This window comes from Henckelia pumila, chromosome 2 (genome assembly GCF_033568475.1).
Source record: "Henckelia pumila isolate YLH828 chromosome 2, ASM3356847v2, whole genome shotgun sequence".
Lineage (NCBI taxonomy): Eukaryota > Viridiplantae > Streptophyta > Magnoliopsida > Lamiales > Gesneriaceae > Henckelia > Henckelia pumila.
In genome coordinates, this window is record NC_133121.1 from 174,262,709 (window position 1) to 174,289,468 (window position 26,760).

Genomic DNA, 26,760 nt, shown 5'->3' on the forward strand with positions numbered 1-26,760 from the left:
TTTATTTACTATAATATATTCAAAGACTTTATACAGCTTGCATGAATATGCAAATAAACGAAATGCCAAACTTTAATATATTAAAATAAAAATTGTTTATTACACTTGAATCAATAAAATTCAAAGTCAACAGTTGATTTGTTGGATATTTACTCTAACAACACTATTATTGGAACCTTCAAAACAAGCGCTTGCAATTACGGTTGTACACAAATCAAGCTGAGTTTTCGAAGTCTAAATAATCGAGTCGTTCTATGAGTTTTTTGAGTCCGTTTGAAAAATATGGCTTTGTTTTCAAAATTTTATGTTCAAATATCTCACACTATGATTCAAAATTAAAAAAATAAAATTTTCTAACTGAAATATAACTATTTCAAGTTTTAAATATTTTCCATATCAAGTGAATTTACACCCCGACATCAATATTTTTTTTTTATCTTTTAATTTAATTTGAAAATTAAATTAGTATGGTAATGAAGATGTGATCAAATTAAGTCAATACTTAAATGGTAAGTAAAACATGAAATAATTACAACACAAACAAGACAAGACATTGAAGAAAGAGCTATAGAGAGCGCAGGCAGGGGGATCTGACCTGAGAGACTCCTCCGATCATCTCCAATTATCCCCAAATCAAATCAAACAAACCCTAATTCATCGTCATGTCCTTGAACATGAAAACTCTGACGCAGGCCTTGGCCAAGGCATCTGCCGTCATCGAGAAGACCGTCCAAACAACCGTTCAAGAAGTCACCGGTCTTCCTAGACCCATGCAGGACTACCTCCTCCTGGATCAGATCGGATCCGCCGGCCCCGCCCTCGCCTGGAAATTGTACTCCGCCAAGTCCCGTGACGGCCATGCGCCATCGGTCTACCCCACCGTCTGCGTCTGGGTTTTGGATAAGAAAGCTCTCTCCGATGCTCGCCAGCGGGCTGGCCTTTCCAAGGCCGCCGAAGATGCCTTTTTGGATATCATACGGGCCGATGCGGCCCGGCTCGTCCGCTTGAGGCATCCTGGTGTGGTGCACGTTGTCCAGGCTTTGGATGAGAGTAAAAACGCCATGGCTATGGTAACCGAGCCTCTGTTTGCTTCCACTGCCAATGCATTGGGGGATGTGGAGAATATTGCCACGGTGCCGAAGGACCTCAAGGGAATGGTAATTCCACTCAATTTTTCACTTGCCGGTTTTGTTCCCACTTCTATTTGCATGAATGTGGATTTCACTTTGAACTATTGTAGCTCCTAGAAATAAATATGATGATATTGCTCATCAATTTTGGCTTCTTTCAGCTAATTCTGTGAATTAATACTACTAGAAAAATGTAATAGGACCGGAAAAGAGAAAATTTCAATGAATAATGAGCAAATTGTGAATCATGATGGTCTTGGAATCTTAAAACCTCTAGCCAGGTCTCAACCACAGCCAGGATTTTCTATTGGAAGCTTCTTTAGAATGGGGGGAGCTTAGAGATCTGTAATTGCAGAAAGAAAATTATGATCATCCATTGGAATTCCCTGTCCCCGTATCTTTTTACGTTTATAAATTGTCAAATAGATCACTCTATGCTTGAACGTAAATTGTCAAATAGATCACTCTATGATTCAAGCATCGCATGCCAAATGCCCTGCATATTTTAGAGATACTGTGGAGGAGACTTTGAAAAATGTGTCACAGGGCTCTTCACCTTGGCGCTTTTAATTTGACTTTTATTTTATCTGTTTTAAGGGCTTGTTTAAATCAATTAAGTATAATTCTAGTAGTTTTCTGATATCAACAACTAATACTTGTTGACATTTAGGAGAAAGCAACATTCTGGTTTTTCCTATTCATATTTTGGTCCCAAAGCTTTCAAAGGATATGCTGTTATTTGTTTTTATTTTGTCATGCAGGAAATGGGATTGCTGGAAGTGAAACATGGTCTGCTCCAGATCGCGGAGACGTTGGACTTCCTTCATAATAATGCACGCCTTATCCACAGGGCTTTGGCACCCGAGGTATGATTTTTGGTCTCCAGATGAATTTTTTTTTTTTCACATTTTCATGCAATTTCTTTCTTGCCATTTTTTTCCTCTTTGGTTTAATAGAAAAATCCATTTGTCATTCTCTGTATTGACCTTGTGAATATTTGGAAAGAAAAACAAAGTGAGTGAATGATTTATGAGGGAGCACCTTAACAGGGTTGGAGTTGAGTGTTTTGTGTGGGAAGAAAAGGTATGTTGCACCAATTTAATGTCCTATCGGCTCTTGTCGGTAAGTCATCACTCAGCACGTAACGATGTGAATTAATATTTGTGTCTAACTATGTATTGCCTTGGGTATTATTTTCAATTTAAGTGTTAAACAGTGTATAGATAATGGGTGACTGATTTCTTCACTTTGTTTTTTTTTCATTACAGAGTGTCCTCATAACATCTAATGGAGCTTGGAAACTTGGGGGTTTTGGTTTCGCAATTTCAACTGATCAGTCATCCAACGATTCTGCAAACAGTCAGGCATTCCATTATGCTGTGAGTATTAGTCTTTGACTCTTTGTGACTTGGGGGATATCTGATATCCATGCATTTTTCTCTTTGCTCTTTGAGAAAGCAAATTCTGTGCATATGTGCGAGGACACGGGCACATGTATAAATGCATCTTGTGTTGATTCTTATGAACAAGTAAAATTAAGAACTAAATGTTATGAGTCCATGAGACAGAGAGGAAATATCATTAAAATATGATTCTGAGTTTTTCAAACTAGTTAGCATGTTGGAGGCTATCTGATCTTGAAATTTGGAAAAATTTATCAAGCAAGATTAGTGTCTAGTTTTGTTTACCATTTACGTGCGAGGAAGTTATATTTTATCTGCAAAACTTGCGCCAGACTTTGTGGGCATTTGATAATGTTCTATTTTGTCGATCACAATGTTTTCTTAGTCATTGCTGTTGAAGATTTCAGAAATATTTAGGAGATATTGTAGATACTATATTATATACTTTCCTTTTGTGTAAATTATCTAGAATAGGAAATTATCTTGAGATCAATTAATGATCTATTTACCTTTATTATGATGATGTAACTTGTATAAAAGGCTGTACATTTTCAGTAGAAAAGTAAGCAAGATATACGAAATTCTTCTTGTTTCATGGTATCAAAGCCACCGATCTTGGGTGTGCATCTCTGCGAGTTTTACAGCCTATCATAATATGGCTTCAGAATCCTCCACCGTGGTAAACCAGGTGGTTCCGCCAACCCCAATATCCTCAAATCCTTCATTTGACAGCCATTCGCTGCAAATTACCCAACACAAGCTCAATGGGTTAAATTTTCAAGAGGGTTCCAATCCGTCATTCTTGTAATCAAGGGAAGAGGGAAGATCGGATATTTGACAGGTACAAAAAAGGCTCCATCAGAAACTGATCTAAGCTTCAGTTCATGGGAAGCCGAAAACTCCATTGTTATGGCTTGGCTCATAAACTCTATGGAGCCAAGCATTGGCCGCACATACTTGTACTACCAGATAGCTAAGGAAATCTGGGAAGCTGTACAAGAAATCTATTCGGACTTAGAAAATACTTCACAATGTTTTGAGATTCGCTCGAAACTTCGAAACACGAGGCAAGGAAGTCTGAACGTGACAGAGTACTTCAACTCTCTCATGGACTTATGGCAAGAAATCGATTTGTTCTATGACATGGGTTGGTCCTGCACAACTGATGCAACAAAATACAAGACGATGCTTGAAAAGGAGCGCACCTTTGATTTCTTACAAGGTCTTAATCATGATTTGGATGAAGTTCGTGGACGGTTGCTGGGGACAAAACCATTTTCGTCTCTTCGGGAATCATTTGCTGAAGTTCGAAGGGAGGAAAGTAGACGACGTGTTATGTTGCATTCCCCACGAAAGAGACTTCTTCCTTAGATGCCCAGGGTTCTGCTCTGATTGCGCACAAACAAGACGGAAATCGCTTCAATCGAGATCGTCACACAGTGCCGTATAAACCAGAAGTAGCCCGTGGATATCAATCTGATGGTCGAGTGGTGTGTGATTTTTGCAAAAAGCCATATCATACTCGTGATACTTGCTGGGAAATTCATGGAAAGCCCATTGATTGGAAGCCCAAGAAGCAACAAAAACTGCCCAAATCAGCCCATCTTGTTGAGTCCACCTCTAGCGTTACTGGACCAGAATTCTCCAGTGAGGATTGGGACATGTTGCGTCAACTGTTGCAACAAACTAGAGCATCCACGGGATCTGCAAATCAAACCTCAAAAACTCCTACTGCTGCTATGGCCAAAGCAGGTATAATTCATCAGAATTTCCTTTCAAAATCCCAACACACAGATTGCTGGATTGTGGACACAGGAGCCTCAGACCATATGACAGGAACAAAGGCCATTTTTGACACATATAACAGTTGCCACAACAAAATTGATGTTTGGGTTGCTGATGGAAAAGTATCACCTGCTGTAGGGAAGGGCTCGGTTTGTCTATCAAATATGACACTAAAATCAGTGTTATTTGTGCCAAATTTATCTCACAATCTCCTGTCAGTAAGCAAACTAACCGATGATATGAATTGTGTTGTAACCTTTTTTCCTTCTCATTGTGAATTTCAGGACAATTCTTTGGGGAAGATGATTGGAGTTTCTGAGAAGAAAGATGGTTTGTATTATCTGTTGGAAACAAAGAATTCTAGCCAGTCTAAGTCATCCAATATGTCTATGTCAGTTGTTTCTAACTCTAATGTAATGTTATGACATCAACGTTTGGGGCACCCTAGCTTTCAGTATATGAAAATTTTGTATCCTCATCTTTTTATCAATAAGGATCAACATTCCTTTCAATGTGAACAATGTGTACTTGCAAAGCAACCTCGCACCAATTATCCTACGCATGTATATCAGCCTTCAAAGCCATTTCACCTAGTCCATAGTGATATATGGGGACCTGCTCGAACTTCGAACCTCACTAAAACTCAATGGTTTGTAACCTTTATTGATGATCACACAAGGGTGTGTTGGGTATACCTAATGAAGGACAAATCTGAAACTTTCTACTGGTTCAAACAATTTCATAAATTTGTCTTGAATGTATTTCAGTCCAATATTCATGTTTTTCGCACAGATAATGGAAAGGAATACCTATCAAGTGAATTCAACCAGTACTTGGGAGAAAATGGGATACACCATCAAACCTCTTGTGTCAATACACCAAAACAAAATGGGGTGGCAGAGAGAATAAATCGTCATTTTTTAGAAGTTGCTAGGTCCCTTATGTTCACTAGCTCCATTCCTAATTTCTATTGGGGGAAGGCGATTCTCACATCTACCTATCTGATAAACCGTTTACCCTCGAAAACACTCAAATTCAAAACCTCTTTGAGTGCCCTAGCTGCCAGTTTTCCTAACCTTAATCTTTTCAGTTCTTTATCCCCAAAAATCTTTGGTTGTACTGTTTTTGTCCATAACAAACAGCCAAACCGAAGTAAACTTGATCCCAAGGCATTCAAGTGTGTTTTTGTAGGATATTCCCCAACCCAGAAAGGATACTCACCTTCACGAAAAAGGTTTTTTGTCTCTTTGGATGTAACTTTCTTTGAAAATACTTTTTTCTACTCTCGCTCTCCTCTCCAGGGGGAAAATAACGACGAGAATAGTATTTGGGATCCTACTGTATCGTTACCCATATCAGAAGATGTGTCTCCTCTTCTAAATTCAGCTCCTATACTTGTTTCAAGCCCTATCCAGATTCATGAAAAAGGGAGAGAAGTACAAGAGGAGGTAATTTCCAAGAAACCTCTTCAGACCTACTCTCGCAGACCAAAGCCTTCTCAGCACAACCAATCATCGATCCCAGAATTGGAACCTGTTGTTTGCAAAGATTTGGAACTTCCAATTGCACAAAGGAAAGGGGTAAGATCTTGTACTATGCATCCTATTGCAAATTTTCTAACTTGTAAAAGGTTGTCTCCTATTTTTAAGGCCTTTACAGCAAAAATCGACAGTGTGAAAATTCCCAAAAATATTGATGATGCTTTGAAAGATAAAAAATGGGAAAGTGCTGTACTGGAAGAAATGACAGATTTGCATGAGAATGAAACATGGGATATAGTGGATCTACCCAAGGATAAGAAAGTGGTTGGAAGTAAATGGGTCTTTACAGTGAAGTATAGAGCTGATGGAGAAGTTGAAAGATACAAAGCTCGGTTGGTGGCCCAAGGGTTTACTCAAACATATGGAATAGACTATGAAGAAACATTCGCTCCAGTGGCAAAATTCAATTCAATACGCGTGTTGTTGTCTCTTGCTGCAAACTTGGATTGGGAATTGCACCAGCTAGACATCAAAAATGCGTTCCTGAATGGTCACCTTGATGAGGAGGTGTACATGAAGATTCCACCTGGTTTCCAGTCAGAACATGAGCAAGGTAAAGTTTGTAAGCTGCGAAAATCATTGTATGGGTTGAAACAATCCCCACGAGCGTGGTTCACTCGATTTAGCTCCACTCTCATGCGACTGGGATATAGTCAAGGAAAGGCAGATCATACTCTTTTCATCAAAGCAGGAGAAAGTGGAAAGAAGGCCATCCTTATTGTGTATGTGGATGACATCCTAATTACAGGTGATGACAGTGGTGAGAGCTCAAAGGAAAATTGAGGAAAGAATTTGAAATAAAAGATTTAGGATCTTTAAAGTATTTTCTTGGCATGGAGGTAGCTCGAAGTAAAGATGGTATCTTCATTTCTCAAAGGAAATACACTCTTGATTTGTTGCAAGAAACTGGAAAATTGGGTTGCAAACCGGCAGGAACCCCCTTGGAAAAAAATTGGAAGAGCAACATTAAGGAGAATGAACCTTATGCAGACATTGGTAGATACCAACGCTTGGTTGGCAGATTAATATACTTATCTCTCACAGGGCCTGATATTGCATATGCCGTTAGTGTGGTAAGTCAGTACATGCATTCTCCGACTCAAAGCCATTTACAAGCAGTGAATCATATTTTAAGATATCTCAAAGGAACTCCTGGCCGAGGACTTATGCTCTCAAAAAATAATAATAACCGCAGCATTGAGGCATATGTTGATGCCGATTGGGCTGGAAGTAGTGATGATTGTAAGTCAACTTCTGGTTTTTGCTCGAAGTTGTGGGGAAATTTGGTTACATGGAGAAGCAAGAAACAAACCGTAGTAGCAAGGAGTAGTGCCGAGGCTAAATATCGAGCTATTGCACAGGGATGTGTGAAGTTATTTGGCTACAACGATTAATGCAAGACTTGAGAATTACTATCAGCTCACCTATCAAGTTGTACAGTGACAGTAAATCCGCTATCAGCATTGTGCACAACCCAGTCCAGTATGACCAAATGAAACATGTAAGGATAGACCAAAGTTTTATTAAAGATGAAATGGAAGAAGGGGACATTAAATTATCCTATATCTCCTCTTATGATCAAGAAGCGGATATCCTAACCAAGAGTCTCACAAAGCCGAGTCATGAAAATCTTCGTAGCAAGCTTGGAATGAGAGATATCTATTCCTAAGCTTGAGGGGGAATGTTGAAGATTTCAGAAATATTTAGGAGATATTGTAGATACTATATTATATACTTTCCTTTTGTGTAAATTATCTAGAATAGGAAATTATCTTGAGATCAATTAGTGATCTATTTACCTTTATTATGATGATGTAACTTGTATAAAAGGCTGTACATTTTCAGTAGAAAAGTAAGCAAGATATACGAAATTCTTCTTGTTTCAATTGCTAATTATATTTTGTTATAGTTAGATATGTGAGTCAATTTGTTTGTTATGAACATGAATAGTGTATGATATCTTATTCGGATTAGTTTTTTTCCAACAGGAATACGATGTAGAAGATTCTATTCTTCCCCTCCAGCCATCAATAAATTACACTGCCCCTGAATTGGTTCGGAGTAAAACATCTTCGGTTGGGTGTGCATCTGATATTTTCAGCTTTGCATGCCTTGCTTACCACTTGATAGCTCGGAAGCCATTATTTGATTGTCACAACAATGTGAAGATGGTATTTTCTTATTCTCTCTTTAATTTAATTATGCTACACTACTGAATGATCTTCTTGCATTTGTTATGTATGGACAAGTTGAATATTTTTAGTATCGTCTCCTTGATCATTTTTTGCATCCATTTCATTACTGAATATTCTCTCTTTAATTTAATTATGCTACACTACTGAATTCTTTTGATTTGTTCCTTTTCCTGAAGTATATGCTTGTGTTCTCTCTTCCCTGTTTTCTGTCAATATGGCATTAAAATGTCTTCACATTTGTCTATCGATTTAGGACTAGATGTAGTGACTTTGATAAAAAATTTCATGTACTCCTGTTGAGAGATAAGATGGGAGCTTGTCAGCTAGGGTTTGGAATATTCAATTTTGCGGAACAGAATCTCGACAATGATAGGGTCTTAATTTGAAATGCACTTATGGGTGACCGATAGGTTTTTGTATTTAGCTTAAAATACTGAATATGGAAGCATATATATACAGATTTCTTACTTTTTTTTGTCACTATTATTTGAATTTTTTTATTTGAAACCAATTTCCTCTTGTTACTAGCATTGGTCCACGCCGTCTTGTTTTTATTGAGTTTGGCTAGTCCAGGTAGCCACTAATGCCCAAATAATTATTGACTAGTTTCTAACTTTCTGAATAAATTCCGTAATTTTCACCGATTTAAGGCAGTTATGATGAAATTTATTAGATGTGGGCGCCAAACATTTTAGTTTTAGTTAAAAACAAAACAAAATTTGGAAAATATTAACGCAGGGGAACTAATCTTGATGCATTTATAATTTTATTTATTATTTATTTGTGAAAACCCGAGTCGTTTTCATGCTGGGAAAATTCTCTGTAATAAGCATATTCTTGTTTGAGATTAATTACTTCTGGCCGACTTATTGCTGCAGTATACGAATAGCTTGACTTATCTAACCAGTGAGGCGTTCTCCTCCATTCCGAAGGAGCTAGTTCCTGATTTATTGAGGATGCTTTCTACAAATGAAGCTTTGAGGCCAACAGCGTTGGATTTTACAGGTTAGGGTTGGTGGTGCGTTGGCTGTTCCTGATATCAAGATTAGGATAATTGAATTCCCTTGTTTTGTTTATTGCATGTTCTTCGGATGAGGAAAACCATTTAAATATCTTTCTGCACTAAGAGTGAGCACATCATAAGAATTAATTTTCAGATTCAAAGTGTTCTATTTTTAAAATGCACCGTAAAGAAGATTGCTTAGTGGTAGTTTTGGGAATATGATGTCTTTAAATATTTATCTGTATCTATTACTGTATCTTAATTTCTGTTATAATCTATACCGATGTATTAAACTACAGCATCCCTTTGTAGTAACTACCCGGTCTCTTTTGGTATGCTAATATCTGAAATTGCACTGCTACTGTCCTCTTCTCTGTGCTATATATCAACCTTGCTACTTCTAATTCTAAACATTATTGTGGTTTCACTTAAAAATATATTACTACATATATTGTCAGAGAATCTTATAATAGCCATCATAGCTTCTTTAGTAAACACAAAATGTTATGTACCCTATTACTTATGGCCCTGCAGCTAGTATATATCAGGGGCTAGAAAAACTAATTTGGTTAAAGTGTAAGACTGGAAAAGATCCAACTCAAATTGTAAAAATTTCAATGATGAAAAAATTTAGGTACAATCTTTTTATTTATTAGAACATATTAGATGAAGTGCATTATGTTGTTGAACTAAACAATATCAAGTGTATACAATCAAAATTCAAATAATTATCAAGTATTTACAGTTTTATCTTGTTTCTTCTGATAAATTATTTTTCACTTTCGTCTTGCCATTACATGCATCAGTGTCATAAAAAATTATCATATGTTAATATTATTTTACCATTATTTAACTTGATTCTTTGACATGTTACTGAATAAACAATGAGTATATAATATCATATATATAATATAATATTTTAAAAATACAAGTATCAAACATTACATTTTTAAATATTCTTTTTATTTTATCGTTAATAAATATGATTGTTTTAATTTAATTTTTATATTACAACAATTGTGTAACTAATATCTTTTATTTCTTTATTAGATAATTTCGTTTCCTATCCCAAAAAAAAAAGAAAAGAAAATTGTTGTAATTTAATTTCATTTGATCATTCTTTGATTTGTTCGTTTAACATGGTTTAAATAACTTTGTGGCAAAGAAAAGTGCAATGTTGTGCTTTGTTTCACCTGTGGTTGAATAATCGAGAGCGGACAATCAGTAGCTTTATTATGTGTTGCGTTTAATAAGTTATTTTGGAGTTGTGTTGTATGATATAAGTGAGATTCTTGTACTCTGTATACAGTAGACTATAACTTTACTATACATGCTCCTGGATTGCAGGTTCATCTTTTTTCCGGGAGGACACCAGGTTGCGAGCTCTTCGCTTCCTGGATCACATGCTTGTATGGAATCCTCCGATTGCATATTTGTGGCATGCTTTTTTTAATGTTACATGATACAGCTGTATGAAATGAAACCCGGAAACATCTCTGATTGCTTGCAGGAGAGAGACAACATGCAGAAATCTGATTTTCTAAAAGCATTATCTGACATGTGGAAAGATTTTGACTCCCGTGTACTGCGGTATAAGGTTTGAGATTGTGTATTTCATAAATGCAGTTCAAATCTGAGTAATTCTTTGTCACGTGTTTTTGCTGCCACAATTCAGTGTCTATTCAGTATTCCATATTTGATTTTGTTTGATGGTGGCTTTCAAGATGCTTTTCTATTCAACATGACTTTGGCAGCCTTTCTTACTAAATCCCAAAAGGATGTCCTAGAACTAGCTCTACCTTATCTTTTCACGGTCTCTGGTCGTGAAAACTTTGAAGATGCAATGATTTGTCATGTTTTTTTAAAAAAATGTATTTCTTTGCCCTATGGAGAACAGAGAAGTACTGTAAATTAATCTGCACTTCTATTATTATTATGCAGGTTCTCCCTCCACTTTGTGCAGAACTTCGGAACTTGGTGATGCAGCCGATTATTCTGCCAATGGTTCTTACAATAGCAGAGTCTCAGGTACTTCAACATTGTATTCTGAAGTCCCTTTGGCTTGATTATATTCATTGTAGTACATGAGACTTGAACTATGCCTGCTAGGCAGATTAATTCTGCATTTATATGCTTTTCATAACTGATTATGGCATGTTAAAGCTTAAATATATTCGTACGAATTTTATCATTTTGAACTATGATAGTGGAATAGTATTTTTTTTGCTTAATGGTACTTGGTGATTAGATGATGTGAGTGATTTTAATTTGGAATGAAAAATATCATTTTGCATTTATTATGCATGAGGTGGTTGACTGTGATCTGATCTCATGCCATAATTGGATCATTCACTCTGATGATTTGCTAATATTTACCATGCATAGTTTATAACGATTCTACAAATCTAAAAGCCAGTATCTTAAAACTGCTACAGGATAAAAGTGATTTTGAGATATCGAGCCTACCAGCTCTTGTTCCAGTCTTGAATACGGCCTCAGGTGAGACATTATTGCTTCTCGTGAAGCATGCTGAGCTTATAATCAACAAGGTAATGGAAATATTTTTTCCCTGAGTTTTGAATTGTCTGAAGAACCATTACTCCAGTTTAGATTTGATCAAATTTTATGGATAACTCATGTGAGCAATGACAAAGCCTTTCGTTTCATGTTTACATGTTCAAAGTTGTTGGGAATTAGACACAGTTGCATGTTATCGGACTTCCATTTGCGTAGTTTGGCTCTGGATGTGTTGGTATTTTGATCACTTTAAACAAATATAGTGAGAAACTGTAACAAGTAAATGATGGAACGGTACTACCTCAGTGGAACGGTACTACATCAGTGGTAAAAAAAAAGCAGTTGGAAATAAAATCATAATAAGCTTCTCTTTTATACATAAAAACCTGAACGCGCCTTTCTTTACTAATAGTTAATATATTACAAATTTGATGAACAATCAATGAGTGAATCAGTGAATGGTGGATAAAAATCATTTCTATTTTATACAATTAGACTGATATTCTGAATTAATGTAGTATTTAACAAATTTGTCTATAATTGAAAGAAAATAACAAAAGCAGTTAATTAGGTGGCATATCTTTTTCTTTATGAAAGACTGACTAACTGAATAATACTCAATTTCAACAGAACAATGTTTAGCAACATATTTGAATTTTTCGAAGTTGACAGAGACAATTATGCCACAAGAAGAGATAAAGCTATAAAGTTTATCTGTTCTTTATTCTTGTTTATGCATGAGTATGGATTGAGTAGTTGTGTTAAAATTTGAGCAAAATTTAATGGAGTTATGTAACAAAAAATGGGGCTCATATGAGTCATTTTAGGTTGTGCATGCGATTTTGTGTGAAATGAACTCTTCTTGTCTAAGAATGAATACATTATTGTCTGTATGCATTCTATGTATCCAAGTAACTGCTTCAGTGGTTCAGAAAATTTGAACTTCGAAACAAAAGTGTCAGAATCCATCTTCAATTTTTGAACTAGTATTTTCTTGTGTTTCTCTAGTTGAGGCTTGAATCTGTGGCAGGATTTTTTTAATCTGACAGGCTAGCCAGGAGCACCTTATTTCACATGTGTTACCCATGCTTGTTAGAGCTTATGATGATACTGATGCCCGCTTGCAAGAGGAAGTACTCAAAAAGACTATCTTACTTGCAAAGCAACTGGATGTTCAGGTAGTATATAGTTATATTCTAGTTGATAGTTCTCCATATTTTTTTTGCTACTTGCAGAGTTGTTATTTTACTTCATTTGGATGGCTTAAGGCTGTGTTCAATTGGGACCTCTCAATATTTACTTGATAAATACTTTTCTTTCTACATTTGCAAAGAACTGTATTACAACATCAGTCTATGCTTCTTACATCAACATTGAGTTCAAATACCATTTCCAAGTTTTCTCTTCCCACCATTTTGTTCCTTGTCATCTAAGTGGAAATAGTTTGTGAACAGTTATGAAAATATCCGAAGACGGCTTGTGAATTGAGGTTAAATTTTATCCAACACCTTAGTTCTTCGATTAAGATTGACCTGGCCTTTAAAAAGGATTATCTGATTTTAGGTTTGTTCCTTCATTATATCTTCAGTTATCTCTTGCAGATGGTCAAGCAGGTTGTATTGCCTCGTGTTCACGGCTTGGCACTTAAAACAACTGTTGCTGCGGTACGTGATATTTCTGATTTCAGGTTTCCGACTTACGATTGACAAATAGTTCAATGTTTTTCGAAGTCTAACATGACAACTGTCTCCAACTTATTATGTTTCTTTCTTTACCAATTGAGATACCTTTGTAAGTACACTTGTGGGCGGCATATTAGGCCTATGCTGACTATGAATTTCTGCACATGCTAGTGTTGTGTCGTTCTTATTTGGTAGCCACTGGCCATGAGTACTTTAGAGTCTTTCAGTACTTGTGTGTTTCATTCACTAATTAATGATGTAATCAAGAGCACATCAAACTATTGAAGATCGTTCAAGAATCTTATAATTGGTATTTCTTCACCGTTGGTATTGTGATATGATGCTGGAGGAAGCAGGGGAACTGTTGTAGTCTTGGCTGATTGTTGCAAAGAGCTATTATGATGGCTGTTAAATAAATCTTTGTCAATTTATTTTCTTTTTGTGAAGAAAAACATGTCAATGTCTTAGTCTGTGCATTCGCAACATGTTCTCTTGTTCGGATAAGTTCTGAACTTCTCTGTTGTTTAGATTATCCCACTCCTTCCCTATATGCACACAATTATCCAGAAGTGATCAGCCTATCCTGATCTTGTTCTGTTTTCAGGTGAGAGTGAATGCCCTTTTATGCTTTAGCGACATGGTTCACATACTGGATAAGAAATCTGTTTTAGATATCTTGCAAACTATCCAGCAGTGTACTGCTGTTGATCATTCTGCTCCTACACTGATGTGTACCCTCGGTGTTGCAAACTCAATTTTGAAGCAGGTTTGTGATGTTTTAACCAAGTTGGGAGTATGAATGGTTTTGCATGGCCACTTTACCTTCTGCTCTGAGCTTACAGTGGCTTCTTTTGTTTCTTTCTACCAGTTTGGCATTGAGTTCGTGGCTGAGTTTGTTCTTCCATTGCTCATACCACTTCTCATTACTCAGCAACTAAATGTTCAGCAGTTCGCAAAGTATATGCTTTTTGTAAAGGATGCGCTGAGGTAGCATCTCGTCCCTTGGTGGTAGCTATGTTGGTTTCAATTATTTTCATTGAATATTTACTTCAGTTACCAACATTCTTTTTGAATGTGTGTGTGATATCACCCCTCACCAGAAATCAATTTACCTGCTGCTGCACAGGAAAATTGAAGAAAAGAGAGGAGTAACTTTGACAGATGCTGGAATCTCAGAAGTAAGAACATTGCCTGCATCTGAGGGGCATTCATCAGGACAAATGAATAAAGCGGCTTCCAATACCCCATCTGTTCCAAAGCGCAGTTCATCATGGGATGAAGATTGGTTGCCTGCTAGAGTAGCTCCAATGGCCATCCAGTCTATAACCACGACATCAAAAAACACTCAGCGTTTGATACAAAGTCAGCCTGTTCAAGTCAACTCGAGATATTCCATGTCCTCAACATCATCTATCGCCTCCGCTCAGGAACCACCGTCTTCATGTCCTGCAGTTGATGTTGAGTGGCCTCCTCGATCATTATCAGGTGTTACAACTCAATTTGGTGATATAGAAAAGCTAAATGTAAACAAAGGTGCATCACCAAATTCAAGTTTGGATGCAATCGATCCTTTTGCTAACTGGCCACCACGGCCTAGTGGCACCTCAAGTGTTTTAAGCTCTTTAAACAATGGCACCACCACATCTTCGGCTAACAATTATGGTCTCAGCAATAGTGCAACTACCAATGGTGTGAGCATGCAGTCTGCTTCTTGGCTGCCCAGCTTGCAATCTTCTTCCGAGTTTGATAAACAGAATCAAGGAAGTAGTAAACCGGCAAGTGTAGGTAATCTTAGTGGAGGTGGTCTAAATTCACAGAATTCACTCGGGTTTATAAAGCAAAATCATGGAATATCAGCAATCGGTTCATCCTCTGACAGAGCTGCAGATTTGGGATCGATCTTTGCGACAAACAAGAATGAGAAAGTTGCACCAAGACTTGCTCCTCCTCCTGCGGCTGCTGTTGGTAAAGTTAGAGGACGTGGGAGGGGAAATGAAGGGCAGGTTGGGTCATCCAGCCAAATGAAATCCCAGCAGCCTCTATTGGACTTGCTTTAGTTGCTGTGTTGACTACAATTATTTCTCCTTGTCTGTACGAGACAATGTGCGTTAGAAAGTTGCAGATGAACATGGTTTTAAGTGAGATCATATTCTTGCGATCTGATTATGTGAATGGCTTCTTCAGATGGTGATATGCGTGTGACTGAGTGGCGTCAGAATTCTCGTGTTCTTTCTTTATTTTTTTTGTTTATAGTAAATTGGTTTATTGTTGTTTTGTAACGAAATGTAATAGGTTGCAGTAAGTACCAACTCTTCGATTAAAGTTCTAGCTTGTTACTTGACGCTATACCCGCCAAAAAAGTCGTATTTTAATATAATTTTTTTTTATTAATTATTGAGGTAGATAGCTTTGTGATTAAGTTAAATTTATAGTGAATATGACAAATTTATGTTCTTCAAGTTTAGTCTTTAAATAGGATACTCGGTTCAAAAAAATTTCTGATTAAATTTTTTGGTTTTTCGTTACGAGGTTGTTCTTTGGTTTTTCCTTTTGTAGTCAAAATCATGTAAGTTGTTTATTTATGTATTTTTTCTACGGTAAATTCGCATTCAGTACCTAAACCCAAACACATATACATATTCAGTTCCCTGTCAGAAAAAATGTTTGTTTAAACTCTTTGGGCCTACATTTTTTTTCGGATGAAAATCGGTACAAAACATTGAAAATAAGGTACGAATACATGATATTTCAGTACAAAACATTGAAAATCTGGTATAAATGTATGATTTTTATACCAGATTTTCATTGTTTTGTATTGGAATATCATGTATTCGTACCTTATTTTCAATGTTTAGTACCGATTTTCATCCGAGAAAAAAATGTGGGCCCGGAGAGTTTAAACAAACATTTTTCTGACGACAAACACTTGTTTACAAAATTGATCGCTCTGCTTACAAAAGTGAACGACCAAATTCCAGCCCTACGTTCGATTTCACTTTCACACAAAATTGAACAGTGAAACTCCATTGTCTGCGTTCGATTTCAACAAATAATTCCAAGCCCATCTCGAAGAAGCACAACTCTGGTAATTAGTAATTATTTTTCAAGATTTGTAAAGTTTTTAGGCTTAGTCGATTGTTGATTTAATTTGTTTTTACGGTGCTTTCATGCCCTTGTTTTTAATTTATTTTCTTTTTTTGGTGTATGGGATTCGATTCAGATTCTGATTGCTTTTGATTCCTACATATTTGTATGCCGATTGGCAAAATCATAAGCCTAGATAGGGAATGCTAATAATTGATAGCCGACTGTGTCAATGCTATCATCTCAGCGTGTAAATCTTAGTCTTCTTTATGTTGGTTGATGAAGAAAGGAAATTTTTTGCCTTCTAATCCTCGTGCCTTTATTTGCGTTTGACGGCGATCCGCCAAGAGTTTGAGGCGAGGCAGCGGGGTGGGGCTGCTGCTCGGATGTTTCCAAGGATCCAGAACTCGATCAGTTTATGGTATTCATCTTTGCTTGATTTATAATAGCGTGTGAACTTAGTTTTCCTAGCTAATCTCTTTCTTGTTACTAAAATATTTTGAATTTTAGGTATAACGGGTCATTATTTTATTTTCATACATATTGTTTCATTGGATCTGACATTATGAACTCTTGGTCTCGAAATTCTGTTATCTGCCTTATATATACGAGGCTTACTATGATATGCTAGTGAAGTATCGGGAGGAGCTAACCAAGACTTTTCAAGAAGACATGGAGTTCATGAGACGGATTGAATCACAACTTGTGTCCATGTAAAATCAGACTAGCTAGTTATCGTTGGAGTCTCTACAATTACTTTGTGCTAAAGATATCTTTCATTTGATGATTAAATATAATGGCCTCAATATAGTTACATCTATGATATCAAGGATTGGGATTCTATGTATCTTTTGCACGTGATTAGACAAAAATAGTTGAATTGAAATCGATCATCTTATCATTTTTAATGTTTTCTTTCACGTCGTATTCATTTTTTTTGGTGCATTGTTGGACATGTAGAAAAAGGATACGGCTATCATAAATTAGAACAACATGCTTTAAACATGCTTATTGCTGGTCCAGTTCTATGGTTGCTTGGATCAATCCAAAACTTATGTCAAATCTATGAGAAGGCGGATGGGACTATTCAAATCTTGCAGAAGAGTGTTCATATTCCATTGATGATGGCAAGCTTGTTGTTCCTAGTAGGCGATATTCTCAACAGCCGAGAGCAGATTTGATATGATCACCATGGCGTGGATCTTCTGGTAGTTTATTAACAAAGTTAAAGTGATTGAACATGCTTAATATTCTATATATTTAGTTATGTCATGCTGCTCTTTAATTCGCAATTCCTCTAAGAAAATTGTATTTCCATGTTTAATTTTTCTTAGTTCAAGTTTCAGCCGCCTCATCCCGCTCTTGTACTTGGCAGTAAGTTTAGATTGACTAGTAGAAACCTATATCATTTGCACGTGATCTTAACATGTTAACTTAATTACCCTTTGCATTCCTTTTAATATTTGGCTTTTCTGGATTTTCTTGAAAAACTCTCGATAATGTAGAATTTGAGGTTATGCTTCATGTGACGCCTAAAATCCAATCTACTAAATCGCATGCATTAATAATATTAGGATTTTTATTTTTTAAAAAAATTTAATTGATTTAAATTCTTTATCTGGATTATGTGCTATTAAAATATTTTATTATTTATTCAAATAATTTTATTGTGCAATTTGTTTGTTTTAGTTATTTTTAAGGTTTAAGCTTGCATATTTAAATGATTTTGATTAATTATTTAGTTTATTCTTTTAAATGATTTTAACTGTGTAGTTTATTTGTTTAAATATTTTCGAGTGTCCAACTTATTTATTTTTAAATAGTCTTAGTTTAGCGGTTAATTATTTTAAATTATTTTAAATGTCTAGCTTATTTATTTAAATCTTTTTTAATTGCCCAAATTATTTTAAAGGTTTTTATTTTCGCTTGTGTATTTATTTAAATTGCTTTTAAACGTTAGTTTAGTATTTTTAAATTATTTTAATCGCTCTACTTGTTATTCAAATATTTTACTCGTTGCCGTGACATCAGAATATTTAAAGTGTTGTATTTTAATTTCTGAATTTTTAGCTTGTGTTTTATTTTAGTGCAATTTAATTCATGGCCTTAAGTTTCTATTTTGAGAGTGGCACTTTTAATTAATTTTGAGTGACACTTTTGCACTTGGAATTAAATCTAACCCTAGCCCCAAATTACACCCTCATCCTCACTCAAAACTCACGCACACTCACACTCACACTCAAACACACACAAGAGTCGATTGCCCTGCTCTTCAAGAAACCATCGGCAATCTCCATTTCTTCTTCATCAAACTCTTCAACTTTCATTTCTTTTCCGTCAAATTGTTCCTAGGCTAGCTGGTCGAGGCTATTAAGCTCATTTCCAGCTCGATTTCAACCCATTCGAGCAACATTATCCCAGCTTCAATCGGCAGTATCACCCTTCGATTTTGGTAGCTAAGGCAAGGATATGGATTCCTTGCTTCGTTACGTGATTATCATGTGTTGTGTGTTGCTTTTCTTTGAGCATTCGAAATTTCCTATGTATGATTGTGCCCTGTTTTTGAAACGTGAATGAACAGATTTCTCTTTTGACTTCCTTACATCACGATGCTTAATCCTTGTTTGCGAAGTATGAAAAGTTGCTGGGCATTTAAAAAGGGGCGTCAAGAAAGCTACATTACCATCGAAAACTCCATTTCTTTTCCATGCCTGTGATTTTCAAAAATGCAGAAATGTGCTTAGCATCGGCTTAGCATCTCGAGATTTATTTACATGGTGTAGTTCGAAAATTTCCAGGTTATTGCAAGTCATGATGTTAAAATTTTCAGAGGTTGCATAGCATATGATTTGAGCATTTTTCCAGCTTTCCTTCATGCCTTGAGTTCGAAAGTGTAGTAACACAGATTCCATTTTAAGATAATAATATGTTAAACATGATTAAGGGTTTGTGATTAACCAATTTCGAGGTTTAATCGGACTTCAGAATCAAGAATTGGATTTTCATTTTTCTGAGCCAGTTCGGATGGTCCGAAGAGAACTTCGGACGGCCCAAACTCAGCAACTCGGGGGCTCCGAAGATGGCTTGTTGACTTCGGAGTTAAGGCAAGTTCGGACGATCCGAACTAAGGATCGGACGGCCCGAACTCCCTCATGCCATGCAAGCAGGATTACTCAGCCATGGATTTTGACAAGTGTCGGACAAAGAGAAGTTCGGACGATCCAAACCTGAGTTCGGAGGCTCCGAACCCGAAGTGGCTTGCATGCATGCATTAAACTGGAACGGACGATCCGAACCCCAGTTCGGAGGGCCCGAACTCGACCAGAAATTTTCCTATAAATAGGACTCATTCGATTTCAATTTGAATTACAATTTCCGAGTTTCCTTCTCCAGTTATATAGTGTGAGTTATACACTTGAGGGCCCTATCGATTATAATCGAGGTTCTGGAATAACCAAGGTGTGGTTATAGTCATCCGGGACCAGCGACTCCAAAGGGCTATCTACAGACGAAGGTATGGTCCGGGAATCTATTTAAGTTTTGGGAGTACTTATTAGCTTATTTAAGGCTTATAAAACTTGTGTAGTGATACGGTGAACTTTTGAATATAGGCTTGAAACCTAGGATCTATTATACTTGAACTAGCCTAGAGGTACGTACACATTGACTGAGATTTCCAGCGAGTATACATGTTTATATGTTGCATTTATTTGACATTATTATATGGCATGATATATGATTTACCGTTTTCCATATTCATATATCATGTTCATATACACGTTGAGCCTATATCTTGATTTACCTGATTATAGAGCAGTTCAGTCTATACTCGATAGTCTGCCACTGAGAGTACCGCGACGACGGTGACATGTATGCCTGACTACTCTGGTGTACTAGACGAGTGTGGTTGCACCCAGAGGTTGATCCGCGCGGTGGCAGCACTCATGTGACGCCGGTACTGAGCATGACTTTTCAGATGACCTTTTACCAGTCATCATGTTGCATGCATTATATACATATGTTTACTCATTTTTATGTACTGGGCGTTAGCGCTCACGTCCTAGTTGTTATCTTGGACACCCTATTCCATGGGATAGGTCGCAGGATGGACGGAGCTGGTAGTTCAAGGCAGGACTAGGGAGCAGGAGCCTTGAGAAGTTAATTGTACAACAGGATTCGATATAGCTGTATAATGTTTACTTTTAAGTTTTTCGATATGGTTGTATCACTACAGTATTAAGCATGGATATATTTTATTAAGCTGATATGTAATTTATGGATTATGTTTACGTACGTTTTACTCTGTTAAGTATTTTGCTGTATTAAGTTTAATGCATGCTATTAGTTGCCAGTTAGTAGGTGATTCCATGCAGGGTCACTACAATTTTTGGTATCAAAGCATGCATAGATTTTGGGAATTAGTACTTGGGATTTAGTTTAGTCTTGAGTAATTCTTGCGCATTTGAGATTTTAATGTGCAATTATTTTCAGGATATGGCTGACGAGAGTCACGGTAGTGTTGGCCAGGGAGGTGGTCATCATCGTCATCATCGCCATCATGATGATCGATATCGTCCTCATGAGGGTAGACGTCATTACTCTATCAAATCATGCAAGTAGGAACGAAACCCTTGGTGGGAGGAGAGAATCCTGAACAGGCAAGAGGTTGGATGTCTAAACTCGAGAGTGCGTTTTGAGCTTTCGATTGCACTGAGGAGCAGAAAATGGAAGTTTTAGAATTTGTTCTAGAGGATCGAGCACGCTTATGGTGGGATTCCAAAGCTACTCAAGCACGTACGGAGAAAGGACAGGTGACTTGGGGGGATTTCTGTCTGCAGTTTCAGAAACTGTATTTTCCTCCAGCAGTTCGACAGGCACGATCTATGGAGTTGCTGACTCTGAGGCAAGGATCAATGACTATTGATAAATATCAGCAACGATTTCTTGATCTGCTACCTTTTAGTCCTCATATCAATGACAGTGATGCGTCCAAGTATGATATCTTTCTGCAAGGCCTGAATCAAGATATCTACTCACAAGTTGTCGTATGTGATAATCCGACATCTTATGAGACTTTGGTGAACCGTTGCCGTCAAGTGGAGAACAACAATAGGCGGGCACTGTTGATGATGCCAGAACAGCCTAGTCGATCTCTTGGGCCTAGGGCTCAATGTGTTGTGCAATCTGGACCTATGTCTTTTTCTACTCCTACTACTTCGTCTGGTTCTCGTGGCTCACGAGGTACATTCCGCTTTGGGAAGAAGAAGAAGAAGGAGGAGTTTTGCAGTCACTGTGGTGGGAAGCATCCTGTAGCTTCATGTAGGAAGGCTACTGGTGCTTGTTATATTTGTGGTGAGCAGGGACATCTGCGGAGAGATTGTCCTCAGTGCATGGGTTCTGCTAGTGGATCGGGATCACAGGTTGGATCTCAGGCTTCTACTTTTCCACGTCAGCAGCCAGCACCTCAAAGTTCTTCTGGTTACCGTCCACAGACTCAAGGGCAGGTGTTTGCTCTGTCTCAGAAGCAGGCTACTGAGGGAAGCGATCGCATGTTGGCAGGTATCTTTTTGTTATGTGGTATTCCTGCATTTGTCTTAATTGATACTGGAGCATCGCATTCCTTTATTTCTAGTCGCTTTGTTAAGAGACATAGATTACCTTATGTATCATTAGATATGGATTTAGTTGTATCTACTCCGCTGGAGCTGGAGGTAGTAACTAAGCGTCTAGTGATGGGTTGCCTTCTAGAGTTTGAGGGTCATGTGTTATCAGCTAATTTGATGATATTAGCGATGACAGATTTTGATTGTATTTTGGGAATAGATATGCTGACTTTGTATCACGCTACTGTGGATTGTTATCAACGTCTGGTACAGTTTCATCCGGATGAGGGTGATAGCTGGTACTTTTATGGTGAGGGTGCGCGACCTCCAATGCCACTTGTATCGGCTCTGAAGGCATGTCATGTCTTGGAGTCAGGTGGGGAGGGCTACCTCATTTATGCAGTTGATATGTCCACGAGTATTTCGAGTATTGATCAGCTACCGATTGTCAGCGAGTTTCCTGATGTATTCCCTGATGAGATTCCTGGTTTTCCTCTGGTTTGAGAGGTTGAATTTGGTATTGATCTAGTACCAGAAACGACGCCTATATCCCGAGCACATTATCGTCTAGCACCGTCAGAGATGAGGGAATTGAAACAGCAGTTGCAGGATCTGCTTGATAAGGGATATATTCGTCCGAGTGTTACTCCGTGGGGAGCACCTGTTTTATTTGTCAAGAAGAAGGATGGATCGATGCGATTATGTATTGACTACAGGCAGTTGAATCGTGTCACCATCAAGAATAAGTATCCTTTGCCGCGGATTGATGATCTGTTTGATCAATTACTGGGTACTTCTGTTTACTCGAAGATAGATCTGAGATATGGATACCACCAGATGCGGGTACGAGACTCAGATATTTCTACGACTGCTTTCAGGACCAGATACAGGCATTATAAATTTGTGGTGATGCCATTCGGTTTGACGAATGCACCGGCAGTCTTTATGAATCTGATGAATCAGGTATTTCGAGAATATATGGATAGATTTGTCATCATCTTCATTGATGATATTCTTGTCTATTCTCATGACAAGGATGAGCATGCACAGCATCTGAGAATTATTTTACAGACGTTACGAGATAAGCAGTTGGTCAAAATTGAGCAAGTGTGAATTCTGGCTTGATCGGGTAGTGTTTCTCGGTCATGTGATTTCCAGTGAAGAAATATCTGTTGATCCAAGTAAGATAGAAGCAATGCTGAACTGGTCTCGTCCGACGACGGTTGTTGAGATTTGAAGTTTCTTGGGTCTAGCGGGTTATTACCATCGGTTCATCGAGAATTTCGCACAGTTGGCCAGGCCTTTGACACAGCTTACACGGATAGATGTTGCCTTCATATGGTCCTCGAATTGTGAGGAGTCATTTCATGAGCTGCGTAGACGTCTTACTACTGCACCTGTGTTAGCTCTACCTTCTGGATCAGGATGTTATGTTGTCTATACTGATGCCTCTGGTCAGGGGTTAGGATGTGTTCTTACACAGCATGGACATGTTATTGCTTATGCTTCTCGACAGTTGAAGACGCATGAGAATAATTATCCAGTACATAATCTCGAGTTATCCGCCATTGTATTTGCACTCAAGATTTGGAGGCATTATCTTTATGACGAGAAATTTGAGATATTCACGGATCACAAGAGTTTGAAGTATTTATTCACTCAGGCGGGTTGAATATGCGACAGAGACGCTGGATGGATCTTTTGAAGGATTATGATTGTGAAATCAAATATCATCCAGGTTCTGCTAATCTTACTGTTGATGCCTTGAGTCGGCAGGTGAGACTTTCTGCACTTCAGACTAGTGAAATATCTCATTTGGTTCAAGAGTGTTGTTCATTGAGTTTTTGTGAGACCTCGATTCTAAACATCTAATTAAGGAGTAAACAAAAACTAAGCAACCAAGATCTAAGAACTAAAAGCAAAGCAGAGGAAAAAAAAAATTTAAAGAGGGCCGCGCTCGGGCGGCCAAAAACCACCGCTCGAGCGCGCCCTGGACAGAGGCGCTACTGATCTCAAAGTGGGGTGCGCTCGGGCTACTAAAAATTGCAGCTCGGACGCCCCCTACAGCAGAGACAGAACAGCAAAAAAACATGCTTGCAACTCCATCTAAAACTATTCCAATGCAATCCAAATCAACACATACATTATAAATGCAGTTCGTCCGATTAATACATGAAGTTCTAGAGTTTAACAACTACTCCAAAATAGAACATGCCATGATAACAACACGGCAAAGCTTGCATGTCAATACAACATAATAACGAAGTTCGATATCTAAACATGTTCTAACAACACTAGGTAGACATGCTGACACGACTTCTAAACCGAGTCTCACTGCTACAACTTTCTCTCGGAGCTAACCATGCCTCTTCTGACTTGATTCTGCCCCACCTGTTTCCAAGTACACATACAAAACAAAGCAACAGCCGGATAACCGGTGAGAACGACATTCCCAGTAAAAGCAACATAACAATTTATACAACAATCAACATACTTTCAATACAACAATTAAATTAATAACAACGTAATGAATGCATGTCTTTTAAACCGGGATATCAATCTGATAAACGAGGGATTGCTGCTGTGCTTTTGGGATCCCGAGGATAAGATCACGTAACAACTCACCGACCCTCCCAATCGAGGTGGTGCCACGTATCCCACTCCTCTAGACTTTGAGCAACCATAATGAGTATGCTAGCACTAGGCAAAATACTACAACCTAGGCCACTCAATCATAGTTCCCAAACGTCTAAACAAAAAGGGCGGTTCTGCCCGCTGAAAACAAGATTGGCTCAAGATGAATGCATAACATAAAAATAACACATAAGTCATTTAACAAAAGCCAATACAATCAAACAAGACACAAGTTCCTCATGCTAGAACAAGTGTAAATGCAAGTATGTGATTTCAAAGGGAAAACTCGAGAACCACAGTCCCGAGTATGCTATCCCGCTACGATGACTGCTTTTACCTTTCAATGCAGTAGCTCCCAACTCTGGATACGCTACAAAAGAGATTGTATCAACAACTATACAATCTAAACAACAACAAGGCAACGGTTCAAGGAAATTCTCTATACCGTTCTTCGTTCAAATCTCGGAAACGATCAAACAGCTGCTAACTCTGGGCTTGGTACCTCCAAACGAATCTGTTACGGAGACAAAAGAATGATCAAAACCACGATCAACTTACAAGTCTAGTTCAACAACTCAAATACGGTTCGAAATCCCTAAAACTCAAACCGACGGCATAACGGCTATAAACCGAACAAACCGGCAACGCAGACAGCAGTTCAATACCGATAACAACTCAATTCAATGCTAATACAACAACAACAAGGCAAACCCAACAAATCTCAAAAGCTAGATTTTCGAAAATGGCTTCCAAAAATCGTAACAATTCCGAACGTCGCTCTATTTCAAAACCGACAGATAATAAACGATCAGAACTCCGTCAAGAACAACATACTAGAATCTAAATCGATTCTAACAACCTCCGAAAATCAAAACATATCTGATCGGAGAAATACTTACGGTATAACGGAGCTCTCACTGCTGTGATCACTAATCTGCCTTCAGAATTAATTTTCAACGGACGGATCGAGCCCGGAATGAAATCACAAAGCTCAAAAAGCTCAAAAATGGCGTCTACAATGGAGGAGGCGTGCTTGAGGAAGGAGGAGAAGACTTCTCCCATCAAATCCAAGTGTAGATAATATATTAAAATCAATATTTGCATTTTAGTCCCTGAAATTTCCAAAATTTGCAAAAACGACCCTGATCAAAATCAAACCGGCTCGAGAACTCTGTAATCTCTGATTAACTCAAATAAACTCATTTAAGATAAAAACGGGGCGTTACAATTCTCCCCCACTAAGAAGAGATTTCGTCCTCGAAATCAATGAGAACCACAACTCATAAGATAGAATAAAGTACTAAAGACAGTAAGAAGAACTCACGTCATCCGAATAACTCTGGAAAACGCTGTCTCATGCTAGACTCTGTCTCCCAAGTTGCTTCCTCGACGCCGTGTCGGCTCCACTGCACTTTTACCAATGGAATCAACTTGGTTCTGAGTTGCTTTTCTTTCCGATCAAGGATCTGAATCGGTCGTTCAAAGTAGCTCAGAGTCTCGTCTAACTCGGCTTCGTCAGGCTGCAGAACATGAGAAGGATCTGGATGATACTTTCGCAGCATAGAGACGTGAAAAACGTCATGAATACCAGATAAAGACGGAGGAAGTGCAAGTCTGTAGGCAAGATCGCCTATCTTCTCGAGAATCTCGTACGGCCCGATGAATCTCGGAGATAACTTCCCTCTCTTACCGAATCTGACGGTGCCTCTGAACGGAGAAATCTTAAGGAAAACACGGTCTCCCTGCTCAAAACTCAGAGGTCGACATCTGACATTCGCATACTTTGCCTGTCTATCTTGAGCTGACTTCATTCTGGTCTGAATGATCTTAACCTGCTCTGCCATATCTCTAAGCATATCCGGTCCCACATCTGGTGACTCGGACAAGTCATCCCAAAACAAAGGAGATCGGAATTTCTTACCGTACAATGCCTCAAAAGGCGCCATACCGATACTCGCTTGGAAGCTGTTGTTGTAAGAAAACTCGACAAGAGGCAAAGAATCCTGCCAACTAGTGCTAAAGTCTAGCACTACCGCTCGCAGCATATCTTCTAACGTGTGGATAGTCCGCTCTGACTGTCCATCGGTCTGAGGATGATAAGCTGTACTCAGATGCAATCGAGTACCAAGTGCCCCCTGAAGACTGTGCCAAAAGTGAGAAGTGAATCTATGATCTCTGTCTGA

At 37.9% G+C, this 26,760-nt stretch overlaps 1 protein-coding gene across 1 annotated transcript; it reads left to right on the forward strand.

The window, feature by feature from the left end:
- The first annotated feature begins 541 nt into the window (after positions 1-541).
- LOC140877580 (SCY1-like protein 2 A) lies at positions 542-15,640 on the forward strand. The gene is made up of 14 exons (XM_073281114.1): positions 542-1,157; positions 1,892-1,996; positions 2,399-2,509; positions 7,848-8,030; positions 8,933-9,059; positions 10,405-10,466; positions 10,568-10,654; positions 10,999-11,085; positions 11,493-11,606; positions 12,624-12,752; positions 13,176-13,238; positions 13,861-14,022; positions 14,125-14,243; positions 14,383-15,640. Exons 1-14 carry the CDS (start codon positions 663-665, stop codon positions 15,311-15,313), a joined length of 2,775 nt encoding a protein of 924 aa, XP_073137215.1. The 5' UTR covers positions 542-662; the 3' UTR covers positions 15,314-15,640.
- The last annotated feature ends 11,120 nt before the right edge of the window (positions 15,641-26,760 follow it).

What these genes read in the sequence shown, in the direction of transcription:
- LOC140877580 (XM_073281114.1), top strand. Translation starts at nt 663, where the DNA reads ATGTCCTTGAACATGAAAACTCTGACGCAGGCCTTGGCCAAGGCATCT. An exon ending in CCCGTGTACTGCGGTATAAG is followed by an intron (nt 10,655 to 10,998) that starts GTTTGAGATTGT and finishes ATTATTATGCAG; the next exon opens with GTTCTCCCTCCACTTTGTGC. An exon ending in CAAAGCAACTGGATGTTCAG is followed by an intron (nt 12,753 to 13,175) that starts GTAGTATATAGT and finishes TATCTCTTGCAG; the next exon opens with ATGGTCAAGCAGGTTGTATT.